Here is a 17500-nt window from a genome sequence, read left to right as displayed (position 1 = left end):
ATGAATAAGACTTGTGATGAAGACATCATGTGTGTGTGAATCCACCGTATACTACAGCTCATTATGAATAAGACTTGTGATGAAGACATCATGTGTGTGTGAACCCACCGTATACTACAGCTCATTATGAATAAGACTTGTGATGAAGACATCATGTGTGTGTGAACCCACCGTATAGTACAGCTCATTATGAATAAGACTTGTGATGAAGACATCATTTTGAAAGTAGGCAAAGGTGGATTTGTATCTGTAAAGTTAAAATAATCTTTGTTGCTCTTAAAACAATCTTTGTCACAGTCGCATTTGGTCTGACAAAATAATCCATTGAGACGTATTTATCCTCTGCAGTGTGCGCAGGGACAGTACTTGGGAAGCGATGGTGTGTGTGTGTGTGTGTGTGTGTGTGTGTGTGTGTGTGTGTGTGTGGCCCATACTACTTGGGAAGCGATGGTGTGTGTGTGTGTGTGTGTGTGTGTGTGTGTGTGTGGCCCATACTACTTGGGAAGCGATGGTGTGTGTGGATGAGTGTGTGTGTGTGTGTGTGGAAGGTCTAGGAAGGTCTAGCTTCACCTCTTGATCAGTGTGGTGTTTCTGAATCTGACGTCAGTGTATGTGTATGGGGGTAGGCAGAGTGAACTTTGGAACTGCGAAATGTGAAACAGGGAACGTGGGGTGTTTATTTTTTACTCCCAAGTTTGTATTTTTACCCATTTACTTCTTAGTACATGTTAAACCGAGGTGTTACATTTTACTAAAAGACACAGCTTTTTTTTTTTATTCACCTGTTAAAGAACTTTAGTTTCTCCATAGATATGTGATGCAATCTAGGAAAACCCTTCCCCATGGTGCACTCAAAAAATCCTTGATTTTTGCTGTTTCAACCCTCTCTGGTGAAATTTCACCAACTAAAAGATTCTGATACCATCCTGGCAACATTCTGGACACTGTCCCCCAGCAAAATCCTGGATAACATCCTCCCAAAATCCTGGATGTTGCTATAGGATGGTATCAGAATCATAAGTTGGTGAAATTGCGTCACATTTATGCCTCATGACTGATTTCATAAGGTCTCAACAATTTCTGGGAAACAGCCAACATAATGTGAAATAGTAGAAATGTCAAATAGTGAGAACAAGACTGCTTATGACCATGTTCCTGATTGTGGGTTGTGAATGGAAACAGCAACATGGCAAACCCAAAAGTAGCCTTTGGGCTACATGACATTCATCAGCTTTTGGGCTACATGACATTCATCAGCCAGTAACCCCTCCACAAGGGGGTTTGCGCAGCAGCAAAAAAGTTTGATTATACTCTTAATGAATGCAATCCCTTACAAACTGTCATATTAGGCTAGATGTATAATCATGGAATTAATGTAGCCTAGCATATATCATAACTAAGGAATTAAATACTTTTCTACTCAGAATCCAAGATTTTCAATGACACCATGACAGTAATGAACTATTAACTTAACTAGGTATAGCTCTTATACACACAAACAATAACAAATCTTAGGTTAAGTGTGAGTTTTAACAATTTTAACAAGGTCCACAATAGTCTAGGGCCCGTATTCACAAAGCATTTGATCTTTTTAGTAAGAAAAATGCTCAACGGAGCTCTTATCTCATCTCATCTTATCTTAGGAGTTGTCATTTTTTATTACTAAAAGTTGGTCTCAGCAGCTTTGTGAATAGGTTTTAAGAGAAAACTCCTAGTTAAAAACGTTTAGTGTGATTTAGGAATACTCTTAGAGATAAGATAAAATGCTTTGTGAACATGGGCCCAGAGCCCACTTTTTACAAGTAAAAGGATTGCCATGAAAGACAATGAGGTGAGACAGTGGTCACTCCTAGATTAGTTACAGTTTACAATTATTGTTTTTTTCGATTGCTTTGACCTTCTTAAGGAAACTGGGATCCACTTGGTCTTCATGAACACTTTGCACAGCAGAAGTCATCTCTTGCGAATGTGTTCACACTTTTTTATTGGGTTCACACATTTCCTTTCCGTTCACACCCTTTTGCAAAACAGTTAACACAGATGTTCAAAAACCCCAAACGGGTTTTCCCGTGCTAAGCAAAAGGAAAACATCTTTTCACAGGTGGTATAGATTCCTTGCATAAGTCTGAATCTCTGATATACCTGTGTGAATCTCCCTTGCACAATTCTTCAATCAGCAATCATTCATTATCCATAAGAGATGCCATGTCTGTTCTGTGTTGCGAGAGCGGCAGAGGGTTGCTTGGCGGTCTGGTCTGAGATCAGTGGATCTGTGCTCTCAACTAACGTTACTGCTGGGCTGGGGTGGGTGGAGAGCGGCAGAGGGTCGCTTGGCTGTCTGGTCTGAGATCAGTGGATCTGTGCTCTCAACTAACGTTACTGCTGGGCTGGGGTAGGTGGAGAGCGGCAGAGGGTCGCTTGGCGGTCTGGTCTGAGATCAGTGGATCTGTGCTCTCAACTAACTGCTGTCAACTCACTGGGTGGTTCAGCGTCATAGGTTGCAGTACGTTGAGAAAGCAGACGTGACAAGGCCAGCAAAAAAACAATTGAAACTGTTTGGCTTTTTTTAAACGAAAGGCAAAGAGTAAGAATTCATGTTTGCAAACTGAAATATAAGCTTAGTCCTGTCTGACCGACTCCATTAAGGCCAGCTATTAGTGTTGTTTACCTATCCTATCGCTAGCTGGATAGCAAGCTATCATTAGTAAACACTAACTGTACGTACACACCGCCGCCGACTTGAGCTTCCAAAGAAGCTCTGGTCACCCTGTCAAGGACACTTGTTAAAAAAGTCCAGGGAAGCTTTGGACACTTTGGCCACTCTGACGTGACAGCATTTTACGTTCCATCATGTTCTATCTTAATACTTTATTCTATTCGATTGGTTGCTGGTCGTTGGTCGCTGAACCGCGTCATCTCATTACCATAAAGTTGACTGACGTGCAAGTGGATCGGTACCGTGACGTTCAACGGATTCATTTGCATAAAGATGGGCTTCGCCCAGCTTTTTGACGCGTGACATATTTTCAAATGCAGCGCTGCCTTCCCGGAATGCTTTGCGGGCGTGTTAAAGTCGCTTGACGTCACCCATAGGACTAGAGTGGAATGCGACACGACAAAATGAAGTGTCGTGCAAGTGGATCGCTACCGTGACCAAAACGCGACGCCGATGGTTTTGCCGCTTCTGGCAGCTGACGGCTCGTGTCCATTATCGCGTCAAAGCCCACCGCGCCGCACATAGCCCATTCATTTCCAATGGAGAGCGGCAAGGCATGGTTTACGCTTCCGCAATGCACCTTGGGAAGGCGGAGCGGCCATTCGAACAGAGGCGGCGCGTCAAGAAGTCTGGCTCGGCTGAACCTTATGCAAATGAGAGCGGTTAACGCAAGGCGGTTAGCCAATGAAAGTACATCTTCGGTAAACAAGTTCTGTCCTTTGCTCTAGTCTTCCGGTCCGGAACAATAGCCTGCCAGAAATATTTGATCCGCCTGATAATCGTGTTGGTTTTATGAAAATATATTAAGCTATATAGTGGCGAAAAAAAAAAAAGTGCCGTTAAATTTAGAACAAGTTCGCCACTGCACCCTATCAAAAAGACCTTGTTGGCGACTTGAACCAAGACAGAATGTGCTTTGGAGGAACATGTCAGTGATATTTATGAGTGTTTAAATAAAATATGTTAACAGTAGTAGGCTACCTCCACTTTAGTAGCCTACGTTAGCTGGCATTGTGTAATTACATCAAATAAAACGTTACACCATACACTTTAGCCTATACACGGCCACAAGCGGCGACGGGAGAAAGGGCTAGGCGTCTGCAAGCGTCTACGCGCCACAACAGTGGACATGTACCGTGAGAGAAGCCGGCTTCCACTGAAAATGAACGACTTCCTGATTCTTTGGAAGCTCAAGTCGGCAGCGGTGTGTACGTACAGTAAGCAGGAGTCAAAATTAACTTTTTGAAATGTGAATATCTACCAGTCACTGACAAATGAAGTGGCGAAATTCACCCGCCATTCAATAGGTAATCCGTATTTTCTGTCTGAAGTCTACTAGCCAACTTAAATATTTACCAGCATAAGTCTGGTGCAATTTTGAGCCTTGCTTAGTAGGCCAAGCAAGCATTAGGCAACTGCAAGGCATCTGGTCAGGTTAATTAGCACAACACATTTCAGTTCTCGTTTTGAGAGAGAGAGAGAGATTTATTACACTCAGCACTAAATAACTAAATTTAGCCAGAAGGGCTAAATGCTTCCCCCCGTTGTTGAACATTTAGTACTGATGTTCTGAGGAGCAGACAAGGATGTTACACTCTCTAACATAGCAAAAAATTGCAGTTTTGGTACACACCACCGCCGACTTGAGCTACCAAAGAAGCTCTGGTCGCCCTGTCAAGGACACTTGTCAAAAAAGTACAGGGAAGCTGTTGCAGTTTTAATACACTGTAGGCCTGCAATGTTGGACTTTTTCGTAAGGGAGATGGTTATTGGGCAGCTGTGGCCTACTGGTTAGCACTCTGGACTTGTAACCGGAGGGTTGCCGATTCGAGCCCCGACCAGTAGGCATAGCTGAAGTGCCCTTAAGCAAGGCACCTAACCCCTCACTGCTCCCCGAGCGCCGCTGTGGTTGCAGGCAGCTCACTGCGCTGGGATTAGTCTGTGCTTCACCTCACTGTGTGCTGTGTTTCACTAATTCACGGATTGGGTTAAATGCAGAGACCAATACTTATACTTTTAACAGTGACCAACTATAAACCATTAAATATCTAGAGAGGGCTGAGACAGCTTTCATTCACCCTGAAATGAGCCATTTAACCATCATAGTGATTACAAAGCTGATGACATAAACATAAAACAGCATTAAAAAACCCAAGTTTCATGGGAATGAACATGTTCAATGGGAATGTGTTTAAATGTCCATTGAAATGTATGCAAATGCCCTATGCATAAGCAAAGCATTTGTAATTAGAGCTGAAAATTGCGATCTCAAAAGTTCTTTGTATCCTGCAATGTAGTATGTTTTTGTTGGTTTGCCACACACTGATCTGATTCCATGATTTTGTAGAGGGTAGCAGCAAAGATGGGCTACACACAGAGGAGGAGGAGAAGCCAGCAGCAGGAGCAGATGGGTCTATTATGACAGCAAAGCAGCAAGTTATTAGAAGGACAAGAACAGTTGAACTGAAAAAAACAGCAAGTGATGCCAAAGACTAGTGCAGGAAGATAGTGTGAGAAAGACAGAGAAACCCCAGTATGATGAACCATAAGCAGCTGATGAGAGCACAGAGAGCGATGAAGAGAACAGCTAGTGATGAGGACAACAGAACACAATAGCAAGAGGTGATCATGATCCGTTTTCTCTCTCTCTCTCTCTCTCTCTCTCTCTCTGTGTGTGTGTGCAATCCCATTTTAACATCAAACATGTTACTGTCTCTTTGGTAGATCTCTGGCATAGATCAAACAACAAAAGAGCAGTCAGGTGATGGAGAGAGAAGGGAGATCAACCGAAGGAGGTGCAGAACATTTGCTTAATGATACATTACATGCAATCTCACACTTAAACGTGTATGTACCTAGTAATTCAATAATAAATAATTGGGGCAGTCTAATGTAGTCTATTGTCTACTATAATAACACCTTTTATGTACTGTATATATATACAAAAAATCCTCAGCTAATCTTTACATTTACATCCGGTCCAGCCGGGCTAAGCCCATGTTGTCCTGAAAGTCTAGAAACGCCCCTGGTTTTGAGAATGTGATGTCAGAGTTGACACAAGTATCAAAACGATCGAGAAAAACTGTTAAGTTCCGTTACTTTTTTCTTTTTTTTCAAATTGATTGGTGAGTCCTGACTGGTGTGTCACCATGTGTCAGCATCAGCAGACTAATCTTCACTGTAACATGTGTGTGTCTGTGTGTATGTGTGTGTGTATGTGTGTGTGTGCATGTGTGTGCGTGTGTGGTTATCCTAATGGTTGTGTGTGTGTGTGTGTGTGTGTGTGTGTGTGCATGTGTGTGTGTGTGTGTGTGTGTGTGTGTGTGTATGTGCATGGTTATCCAAATGATTGTGTGTGTGTGTGGTTATCCTAATGATTGTGTGTGTGTGTGGTTATCCTAATGTGTGTGTGTGTGTGTGGTTATCCTAATGTGTGTGTGTGTGTGTGTGTGTGTGTGTGGTTGGTTATCCTAATGTGTGTGTGTGTGTGTGTGTGTGTGTGTGTGTGGTTATCCTAATGTGTGTGTGTGTGTGTGTGGTTATCCTAATGATTGTGTGTGTGTGATTATCCTAATGTTTGTGTGTGTGTGTGTGTGTGTGTGTTCTGCAGCCTGGCGATTGGCTCCATCCATGGCCATGCGTCGTGTCGTGGTGAGCTGAGTGTGGTCTGGGTGGATGCTCACGCTGATATCAACACTCCCCTGACCAGCACCACTGGCAACATCCACGGCCAGCCCATGTCCTACCTCATCCACGAACTGCACTCAAAGGTGTGTGTGTGTGTGTGTGTGCACTGCCTCAATTGCAAATTGCTCTTGATATAAGCTTCTCCTGTTGATCACTTTGTATGTGTGTGTGTGTGTGTGTGTGTGTGTGTGTGTGTGTGTGTATAAAGATGTTTTACTCCAAACTGCCCACTCTTTGACCTGGAGAGGTCGTTTTCTGCTCTAACCCTCCTCCTTATCTGGTCTGTCCATTTCAGGACTGGGGCGTGTGCTGTCCATTACAGCCAGTTTTACAGTTTTTCTCGATTGCTTTTTCCTGCTTAAGTAAACTGGAATCCACTTGGTCTTCATGACTACATTCTTTGCACAGCAGAAGTCATCTCTTGCGAATGTCTTCACACATTTTCATTGGGTTCACACATTTCTCACACCCTTTTGCAGTTAACACAGGTGTCAGTTAACACAGGTGTCATTCAAAAGCCCCAAACTCTATTGGTTTTCCCATGCTAAACAAAAGGAAAACATCTTTTCACAGGTGGTATAGATTCCTTGCATAAGTCTGAGGGCTAGTCCACACGTACGAAACCGATCTTTTTTTCCTCCGTCTTCCCTGAAACCGCATCAAGAATATTTGCGTCCAAACGGATCCGTCTCAACACGACTCAACACGTTACTTCATACCCCAGGCCTATAGGTGGCACTGTTTCTTTACAGAAATTGACCAAAGTTTGTGCTTTACAAACAGACAGAATAAGCTATGACAAAATGGCTAGTGCAAGGAAACCAGAATTGTTTGTGTGGACTGATGGTGAACTGTCAACTGTAGTCAACTGTAAAACTAATAAACTTTATTTTACGGTTTGTGAAGGGTGCAGTCCCGTCCTTTATTTGGCTAACGCAGGTAGGCCTAATCACCTTTACTTTCTTTGGTTGTAGTCCGTGATTCACATTAGTTTTGGCTATCACTAAACGCAAGGCTTACCCAAGTTCTAGGCTATTCTGTCGCCAATTTATAATATTGCTATAAAACCTTCGTTAGTAACAATACGTTTGCCTGCATCAAATCAAATCGCGCATTTGCAATCAGTGTGCTACCATCGGCTTAACGTGAGTTCTAAGCGTCTTTGTATGCTTATATCTGATTTCACTCGACTGTGAATGCATGTATATATGTTGTAAGACATGTAAAATAAATGAATGACACTGGCACTACGCACAAATTAATGTAGCCTGAACTTACACCGCACTTTCCTAATAACTTAAGTTCTCTCGCGTCACTGACCGTAGCTAGAATGCATTAAAAAAAAACGGGAAAAACAGTGTTCAGTCCACCAAGTCATAAGCTATCGGCGCTGCGCAGCACCGGTTGTGATATTTATCTTACGGAGTGTAATCGTAGGTAATGTCATGTATGAAAACTAGTATTGTTAGGCAATACTATAATTGCAAGTCCAGGGCAGCTGAGGTGACATCATCGATACGCAAGCAGGATGTGCGGTTTCGCTGTCTAAACGAATTCAAACGGGCTACGGTTTCAGATTTCTCCACTCTGGGACCAGGTTTCAGAAAAGTGCGGTTTCGGGCAGTGCGTTTACAGGATTCGTTTGGACGCTCGGCCAAGACGAAGCAAAACCTCTGCGTTTAACCTAAAAAGCGTCTCCGTGTGGACGGGCCCTGAATTCACCTGTGTGAAACTCGTTTGCACAATTCTTTAATCAGCAATCATTCATTATACATAAGACATGTTTGTTCAGTGTTGCTATTTGCAAGTATGGATCTAATGCACATTTAGACAAAGTACTGTATTGCCTATTTGGTGGAGAAAACAGTACAAAAGGTGTTTACTGTAGGTCTATTTCGATGAAAAAAAGTTGTAGTTCAATAAAATGTACTGTTTTGCTAGGTATTTACTGTATGTCTTACATGTCAATGACAGTTACATCTTGGGTGGAATGAATATATTATTTTTTATTCAGTACATTTTGTCTTTTCACAGTTTTTTTCTGATGCCAGAAAAATGAGAAAGTAATGGAACAGACATAGCAAAAATTCTCATTTTGAGAACTAGATGTGGCATTTTGTTGTCCAGTGTGTAATGATTGATTAAAGAGTGTTTTTGAATTGGCAACAAGTTGTAGTGTTTGAAGGCAAGATTTGCTTTTGCTGCATGTTTTAAGTGTTTTGAGAGAGTAACAGCCTTTTGCAAGCAAAATGTGTCATTTTGTAGAGAGTGCTTTTGTTCAGACACAGCTGTTAACTGTTTTGAGAACGTGATTTCAGAGTTGACACAGGTATCAAGAAAAACACGATCAAGAAAAACTGTAATAACCTCTCTTCCGTAGGCCAGAGATTTAACAGCTCTGCTGGCGTAGTGCTTTCTGACTAACACCACTGACATTCAGCTGCTCTTGTTATATTTCTTCCTATTTTGTCTGGACTGTGTCCATTTGCAGTTACTAGTTTCCTTGTTACTGTGTTGGTGATTTTCCACACTTTGCCCGGATTTACAATTAGGACACGAGATGTCGTATGCTTTCCTTCGCTATTTAAGGAAAACAAATACTTCTTCGCTGTCGCCTAGCTGCTCAGGTCATTGTGTACTCTTGCCTGAGCTGGTCGTCAGTGACCATCCAGGTGGCGTGCCACTGGTCCACTGTGTCCACTTCCTGGTCCGCTGTGTCCACTTCCTGGTCCGCTGCGTCCACTTCCTGGTCCGCTGCGTCCACTTCCTGGTCCGCTGCGTCCACTTCCTGGTCGTTTACTGGTCTGTCCGTTTGCTCTCCGCCACCAGATCCCAGCCATTCCGAGCTTCTCCTGGCTCAAGCCGTGCATCCGCGCCAAAGACCTCGTCTACATCGGCCTGAGAGACGTGGACCCTGGAGAGCAGTGAGTACACACAGGCTTCATGGACAAACTATGTGTGTGTGTGTGTGTGTGTGTGTGCGTGTGTGTAACCATGTGCATTATATTGATGTAGGTTTCACTACACAGGCTTCATGGACAAACTATGTGTGTGTGTGTGTGTGTGTGTGTGTGCGTGTGTGTAACCATGTGCATTATATTGATGTAGGTTTCACTACACAGGCTTCATGGACAAACTATGTGTGTGTGTGTGTGTGTGTGTGTGCGTGTGTGTAACCATGTGCATTATATTGATGTAGGTTTCACTACACAGGCTTCACTGACATGTATGACGTATGAAGGTTACATTTGTACTTGGATATTCTGCCCACAGACTATATTCAGATACTCAAATGATCAACTATCTGTTGATTTGGGTTGGATTTGGTTAAGGGGATGCTCAGTCATTTTACATGCTGAACTTGAATCTTAATAGATGATCTGTTAAGTGTCTGTGTGCGGACTATCCAGGTGAACCGTTACCTAGTAATGGGGACGAGACCGCCTATGCCGAGTCCGAGTCAAGACCGAGTCTTTGAAGGGTCGAGACCGAGTCGAGACCGAGTCTGTTGGTTTTTAAATACAGTCGAGTCCGAGTCAAGACCGAGTCTTTGAGGAAGCAAGTCCGAGTCGAAACCGAGTCCTTTAGGAGTCGAGACCGAGTCGAGACCAAGACCATAAAAAAATTTCAGTTTTAATATTCATAATTTAATATCACCCCAGTTAATAATCAACAGTTAGGCCTACAGACTAAGCTAGATTGGGAATTGTTTAGAGGAGCAGTCTTAACGTCTTAATATGGACTATGCTGACCTACAGACACTCACCGGCAGCAGAGCCATAGAGATAAATAAACGGCTCTGACTGCAGTATCTTTGCATTGCACCATGGGATGTCATTTTCAAATAATGCCGGTCAACATTGCATTTTATTATTATTGTTGTTATGTGTTGTCTGTTTTTTTATATGAACATAAAAAATGCGTTGGTCTCGAGGACTCGGTCTGAAATTACGAGTCCTTCTCCTCCCACTGTGGTCCGAGACCGAGTCAAGACCGAGTCTTTGAAGGAACAAGTCCGAGACGAGACCGAGAAAGCAGAAATTGGTCTTGAGACCGGACTCGAGTACTACATCACTACTGTTACCCATATTAAGCATGACCATTCATAAATAGATTATTACTATCAAATGCTTTTAAAGGCGCTCTAAGCGATGCTAGGTAAGTAGGCATTTAACTTGGTTTTGCTCAGTCAAATTTCTATCATTTGAAAAGGAGAGGGGATTTAAATTAAATCTATTTTCAATACAACGATCACAGAGTAAGTGGCATGGGCTGTCATAAGGACACAAATGTCAAACTTTCCCATGAGCACCCAGTGTATAGTGGTTTGGCCAAAACATTTGGATAATATGTTGACTTGCTCCGCTTTACTGAGGCAATTAAGGGAAATACAGAAACCAGACCGCCTGAAACCAGACCGCCTGAAGCCAGACCGCCTGACACCAGACCGCCTGAAGCCAGACCGCCTGAAACCAGACCGCCTGAAGCCAGACCGCCTGAAACCAGACCGCCTGAAGCCAGACCGCCTGAAACCAGACCGTCTGAAGCTGGGGAGGGGAAACATTACTGGTTTCCAAAACATTACGACTTGCTGATGGTGCACGCTCACAAATTTGACATCTTATATTGACACTTTTTACTGTGTGGTTGCAACAAAGAGAGTCGTTTTAACTGTGTCCCCTTGTTCCATCCACATCGTCATCTTGGCTTGGGAGTGAACTGAAATAAAAGTTAAATCCAGTGGCTACTGCTTGATTGTGGTCTGAGTGGTCAGGCAGTTAAATTCGGCAACATTTCCCTCAGGAGCCTGTTTCAGGAACAGCCGTGGAACTTTCAGGGAAATAGATCAATTCCTCAGAGTTGTTGCCTGACCCTATGACGGGGCAGTGCGGTCGGGCAAGGTTAGATGGAGGCTATAGGCATAGATATTAGAAAGCTAGATGCCGCATTGGGCTCCAAAACATAGATATTAGAAAGCTAGATACTGCATTGGGCTCCAGAACATAGATATTAGAAAGCTAGATGCCGCATTGGGCTCCAGAACATAGATATTAGAAAGCTAGATACCACATTGGGCTCCAGAACATAGATATTAGAAAGCTAGATACCGCATTGGGCTCCAGAACATAGATATTAGAAAGCTAGATGCCGCATTAGGCTCCAGAACATAGATATTAGAAAGCTAGATACTGCATTGGGCTCCAGCTCGTACGTAAATAGCGACGCCATCTTGGTGGGGGCAGCAATCACTGGAGGCCAATGGAGGAGCACGTGACTGGAAATCAGACAGGTGTCTGTGATTGGCTGCAAGTGTTGCCCATAGACAATAAAAGTGTTACCCCCACCAATATGGCGGCCGCGTTTACGATGCCACCTAATAGATCTCGACAGTCAATGCGGTATCTAGCTTTCTAATATCTATGGCTATAGGACTTTCATGAATTTAATTTCCTGTTTCAGTTACATCCTGAAGGACCTCAACATCAAGATGTTCTCCATGACCGAACTGGATCGGTTGGGAATTGCCAAGGTCATGGAGCGGACGTGCGATCACCTCTTCTCTAAGTAAGACTGTCTTAATCATGCTAATCCTTTTACTTGTAAAAATGAGCTCATACTCAGGGCCCATAATCACAAAGCATTTTATCTTATCTCTAAGAGTACTCCTAAATCGCAATAAAAAACATTTACTATTAGTTTTCTCTTAAAACCTATTCACAAAGCTGCTGAGACCCACTTTTAGTAAGGAAAAATGACAATTCCTAAGATAAGATAAAAGCTCCGTTGCTATAGTTGAAATCATTTCTCATGCACAAGCTTTTTTGCAGTGACCATGGTGATTGGCTGATGGAATACTAATGGAATACACTACAGATTGATGCAGTATCTTTGCAACGTTGTTTTAAAATTAATCTGTGTGAAGACACATTTGCATAGGCAAGAAGCAATTTAATAGATTTACAATGAAACGCTACATTTAGTTAAAATCTTCACAGTGAATGGTTTTGGCTGTTGTTGGTGACGTTATTGCATCCCTTACAATGCACAATTCCTCTGCCGTGATTGAGATCTCCAGTAAGTGCTTCTGCGTGTGCATTTCAAAAAATTGTGACGTGAAATGCTACATGCATCTGCTATGATTGTGAATAGGTCTTAGTGAGCTAGGAGTCCTACAGGATAAGGAGTGTAATGACTGACACACCCATTATTTTTAGGAGTTTCTCCTAAATCCGCCAGTTAGGAGCTACTTTTAGCTTTAGGATTCTTTGTGAATAAGTCTCTTTAAAAGAAGAACCAGTTACCTGAATCGTTGATGATTTCATGTATTTCAACTGTACGTAATTTAACGTAATTAAATTGATCATTATGATTTAGCCAAACTTAATCTTTACTCTTGTCCCATGCTTAACATAGTGCAGATATTCCTGTAGTGTGTTCTCATTTTACCCAGTGAAATATGAATATATATGTAGACAACAATTGCCCGAAGACCAAAGACAACATTGACCTTTGACGTTACATTAGTTGACATTGGTTGTTTATCTTTGACCCCTGTGTGTGCATCTGTTATAGGGGGAAGAAGCCCATTCACCTGAGCTACGATATCGATGCACTGGACCCCTCCATCTCACCCGCCACGGGCACACCTGTGAAGGGAGGACTGACCTACAGAGAGGGCATTTACATCACCGAGCTCATATGCCAGACAGGTAAGGGGTGACTATAGGTCATATGCCAGACAGGTAAGGGGTGACTACAGGTCATATGCCAGACAGGTGAGTGGCGTCTACAGGTCATACGTTAGGCAGGTGAGGTGTCTACAGGTCATACATTAGGCAGGTGAGGTGTCTATAGGTCATTCAGGCTCGCCTAGATTAATGTCCATCATGAAAAGCTAGGAAGACGTTAATTGCGATTAATCAAACTTGAATTTTTAACCTGTTTTTTTTTTGCTGCTGCCCAAAACCCCTTGTGGAAGTTACTGGTCCTTGCAGCCTCTCCGTTCTGGCTGACAAATGTCACCCCGATAGGCTACTTCTGGGTTTTCCATGTAGCTGTTTCCATCCACAACCCTTACCTGATGAAGGTCTAAGACCGAAACATTGTGTAATTTCAAATAAAAAATAATTGCTTGGGGAATGGTCAGTGTGTGGGACTCTTAAGTTTCCATCCACAATCAGGAACATGGTCAACAATGGGTCTTGTTTTCACATGTTACATGACATATGTCACTTACATCTTTCTCAAAAACGTTTCACGTGGGACCACCAGTGGCCTATAATCACAACAGAAGGGGCCACCGTGGCCCACTGGTTAGCACTCCGTACCTGTAATTAGTATGTGCTTCACCTCACTGTGTTCACTGTGTGTTTCACTAATTCACGGATAGGGATAAATGCAGAGACCAAATTTCCCTCCCGGGATCAAAAGAGTATATATACTTATTAGGGGTGTGAATCTCTCATGTAAAAGACGATACGATTCGCATCTAGATACATGGGCACGATTCGATACGATAAAAGATACATGTTCATAAAAAAATGATTCAGTACGATTCGATTCGATGCAATTCGATACAGTTCAAGAATGGAAAGCATTCTGAAAGATTTTTTATTATTTGCTCAAGGTGCACATTCATTTTATATTATCAATTATCATGGTCATGGTTGTCAATTAGGCAAAAAAAAAATGTGTGAATATGATGATCATATACTGTATTGAAATGAAAAAATAATAGTCTACATTTCAGTCAGACACTGCAGCCAAATACAACCTAAAAATACATTTTTTAAGACTTATGTGTATCTGATTGTTTTCAAGGAGCTGTAACCTATTGTTGAGGTAAGACAGTACCGAAATAAAATAAAACAGTGCATAAGACACTCTTGGCCTTTTCCTATAACCTACAAGAATAAAGGCCTACATATCAATGAATTCTCTGGGCCTATTTTGTTCCAACGGTAGACCTAATCTGCAGAAACCACAAGTCTGAGTCAATATGAACAAAATAATAATAATTTGTGCATCGTTTTAGCAGCAAGGGACAAATTATTCTATAACATTAAAGAAATCCCTTCATCAAATGTAAAGTAGGCTACTCTAACAGACTGTCGTTGCTGTTTAGGAATGCTATAGTAGGCTTAAGTGTTTAATTTCGCGCTGGATTTTGAAAAACAAAAGAGTAAAAACTGTCAAACAGTGCGAGTGCGAGTTGTCACGTGCTTAAGTTGCAGTAGATGTATGGGTAATGAGGTCCTTTGACAACTTTGGGCAATGAATGTAGCCCAAAACGAACTGCATTATCCACAAATCCGTGCCACGTGTAGTTTCAAAACCGGATGTGGGATGAACGCACTGCTTGCAACGTAAATGAGTGTCTAAGTGAGCAGAAAAGGTTGTGAACCGATTCGTAACAAGTAAATCGATATAACGACCGGTTCATTTCAGTTTTATTCCGATACGGTGCTTCGTGTATCGATGTAGCCGTATCTTACACGTTAAAAACGGATGCCGATACGTATCGGTTAATCTTAACACCCCTAATACTTATATACTTAGAAGCCGAAGAAATATTTGATATTAGTCAATAGACATTTGAACAACAAACTATTGCCACCAAAGTGAAGAACCCAGTCTCAGAAAAGAGTGTGGAACCCTGAAGTGTGTGTGCGCGACCACTCACATTATACATTGTACAGCACAAGATGAATGTTTTCTTTAAGCAATGCTAAAACACCCAGCCCAACATTGTGATATGTTAAAAGGGTACAGATGTATTAATTGCTTACGAATTGCTTACGGTGTGTGTGTGTGTGTAGTGTTTATTGCCGTAATAATGAGCTTGACTGGTAACGTAATAGCTTCTGCCTCAGGCATATCTTGGCTATACGCTGAATTTTGGATCCTGATTTTTTTGCGCTGTTGCGCAGCATTAAATGCAGCAATTAGACGTTTTCTCAGCACTTCCAGAGTCCCTAACTAAATGTCTTTTTTAACATACAAACCTGTTTCTGTGTGTGTGTGCGTGTGCGTGCCCCTCAGGCCTGTTGTCCGCGGTGGATATGGTGGAAGTAAACCCCAAGCGCGGTCGCTCAGAAGCCGAGATCAACTCCACGGTCAGCTCGGCGGTGGACCTAGTTCTGGGCTGCTTCGGACGTCGCCGAGAGGGCTCGCACCCCTCAGATTACATCATGCCCATGCCATGACACAGATACCCCACCACTCAACCTGTTTTTTAAACTCTGTGCTGAATGCTGAACTTTCTAGAGGGAAGTTTTATTTCATGTCATTTTCTAGGATGATGCTGTTTCCCTCCTACTGTATGAGTAAATGAAAAAGTGAGAGTGTGATTTCAAATGTACGACTCAAGCCTTCACTACGGGACGACCAATCCTGTGTTCCCAGAGCACACTCTCTCACACACACACACACACACACACAGACACACAGACACATGTGAGAGGTAGAGGGATGACCAGTGTTGAGGCGGACTCACTTGTCACACTGTCACTTCCCCTGTACAAGTTCCCCCAACAAGCTGCAGCAGTAACCCTGATCACAAGAGATGCACTCTGCACCCACACAAACTGAGCATAGACTTTTTATTTCAGTAGAAAACATCCGTCCATTCATACACCCAAAAAATAGATATATAATCCACAGTCTGCGCTCCTCACAGATGAGCAGTCATCTTTAAAACACTTTTTTGTTTAAAAAACAAACAAACAAACAAACAAACAAAAACAAACCTAAAAACTAAAATAATACAGTGGCCTCGCGCCCCAGAGGTCACGGTGAAGGTCAATCCCACAGGTCACACACCCACACCACACACAGCAGGATGCAGGGGTAACAGAGCGTTAGAGGTCATGAGCGTGGGGTAAGAGGGCTGTTCGGGGCAACAGAAGAAGAAGGGTGGGGTATGGGGGGGTAAGAGAGGGGAGCAGGAGTGTGCTGAGGGGTAACTAATGGCTCGTGGGGCAGGTGAGACAGGCATCAGGCCTGAAGCAATAGAATGGGGTAGAAGAGTTTTTGGGTGAATAACAATAGTAATAATAATGGGGCAGCAGGTACAACAGATAGATATGAGACACTCAGGCGTCGGAGGGAGGTTCTGCTGTATATCCTCTGCATGGGTACTTACATGTAGTGCACAATGTGTGTGTGGGAGGGTGTGTATGTGGGATGGGGAGGGGGGGGGGGGGGGGAGTAACAAAGTTGAAAATCAATGGTACTGCACTTTGAGCAGTCTGGTTTGGAAGCAGAGTGATGGGAGGGGGGGGGGGGGGGGGGGAAGAAGGAGAAAGATACATAATGTACTTTTGGCTTCAAAGGGTCGTGTTTACAAGTGTCCTGAAGTGAACGACCTCAGGGCTGGTATAGAGTGATCCTAGAGGGAGGAGGGGGAAGAGAGAGGGGGGGTGGACAGAGAGAGAGAGGAGGGAAATATCTGACCTGTCACTAGAGCGCAGAGGGACTGTCTGTCACACTGCCAAACACCCCCCCCTCAAGTCCAGTAGATAATCACCCACTTAAGCTCCTGCAGTAATCTCCCACACACACACACACACACACACACACACACACACAGAAGACTAGTGTACCTGGAGGCCTTCAGCTAATCTGTTCAGTGTCAGCTGAGTCAGACACAGGTTCAGCACACTGGTCATCCGATGTAAGTGGGCGGGGATGACCGGAAGACTGGCATCTAGTTTAACATTTCTACACCAATACAAACAGTGCAAAGGCGGAGCTCCAACTAGGGGCCATAGACCCCGAAGTGGACAGGTGTGGCAGCACATTCGTTAATTTAGGGGAGGGAGTTAGGAAAGGAAAAGGCTGTGGCATTTTTCACCACCATTCACCACAACTCAAGTAGAAGAAGGGTGGTGTAGAGAGAGAGAGAGAGTTCTGTAAAGAAGAGTATTAACTCCTGTAGAGTTAAGAGTGGAGTGTTGACTTCCACAGAATTCATAATAGGAGGAAGTTAACTTTCACTGAGTTATAGAGTAGAGTGTTAATTTCAATAGAGTTAAAAGTGTGGAGTGTTAATTTCCATAGAGTTAAAAGTGTGGAGTGTTAATTTCCAAAGAGTTA

General features: G+C 43.0%; 2 protein-coding genes across 3 annotated transcripts in view; one reads left to right on the top strand and one right to left on the bottom strand.

Annotated features, from left to right (window-relative positions):
- The window catches only part of arg1 (arginase 1), a 24959-nt gene extending 9199 nt beyond the window's left edge, over window positions 1–15760 (top strand). Inside the window, exons 4-8 of the mRNA XM_042085423.1 lie at window positions 6327–6486; window positions 9233–9327; window positions 11864–11968; window positions 12977–13113; window positions 15446–15760. Coding sequence (XP_041941357.1) covers window positions 6327–6486; window positions 9233–9327; window positions 11864–11968; window positions 12977–13113; window positions 15446–15609 — 661 coding nt within the window. The 3' untranslated portion in view covers window positions 15610–15760. The remainder of the gene's footprint in view (window positions 1–6326; window positions 6487–9232; window positions 9328–11863; window positions 11969–12976; window positions 13114–15445) is intronic.
- A 228-nt stretch (window positions 15761–15988) lies between these two features.
- The window catches only part of p4ha1a (prolyl 4-hydroxylase, alpha polypeptide I a), a 26388-nt gene continuing 24876 nt past the window's right edge, over window positions 15989–17500 (bottom strand). For both annotated transcript variants that reach the window (XM_042085418.1, XM_042085419.1), the window contains exon 15: window positions 15989–17500. This exon is cut by the window's right edge and continues 507 nt beyond it. The gene's annotated coding sequence lies outside the window, so the exon portion shown is untranslated.

Source organism: Alosa sapidissima, chromosome 3 (assembly GCF_018492685.1).
Source record: "Alosa sapidissima isolate fAloSap1 chromosome 3, fAloSap1.pri, whole genome shotgun sequence".
NCBI lineage: Eukaryota > Metazoa > Chordata > Actinopteri > Clupeiformes > Clupeidae > Alosa > Alosa sapidissima.
Note: the sequence above shows the minus strand (reverse complement) of the source record. Positions and strands in the feature narration are given on the sequence as shown.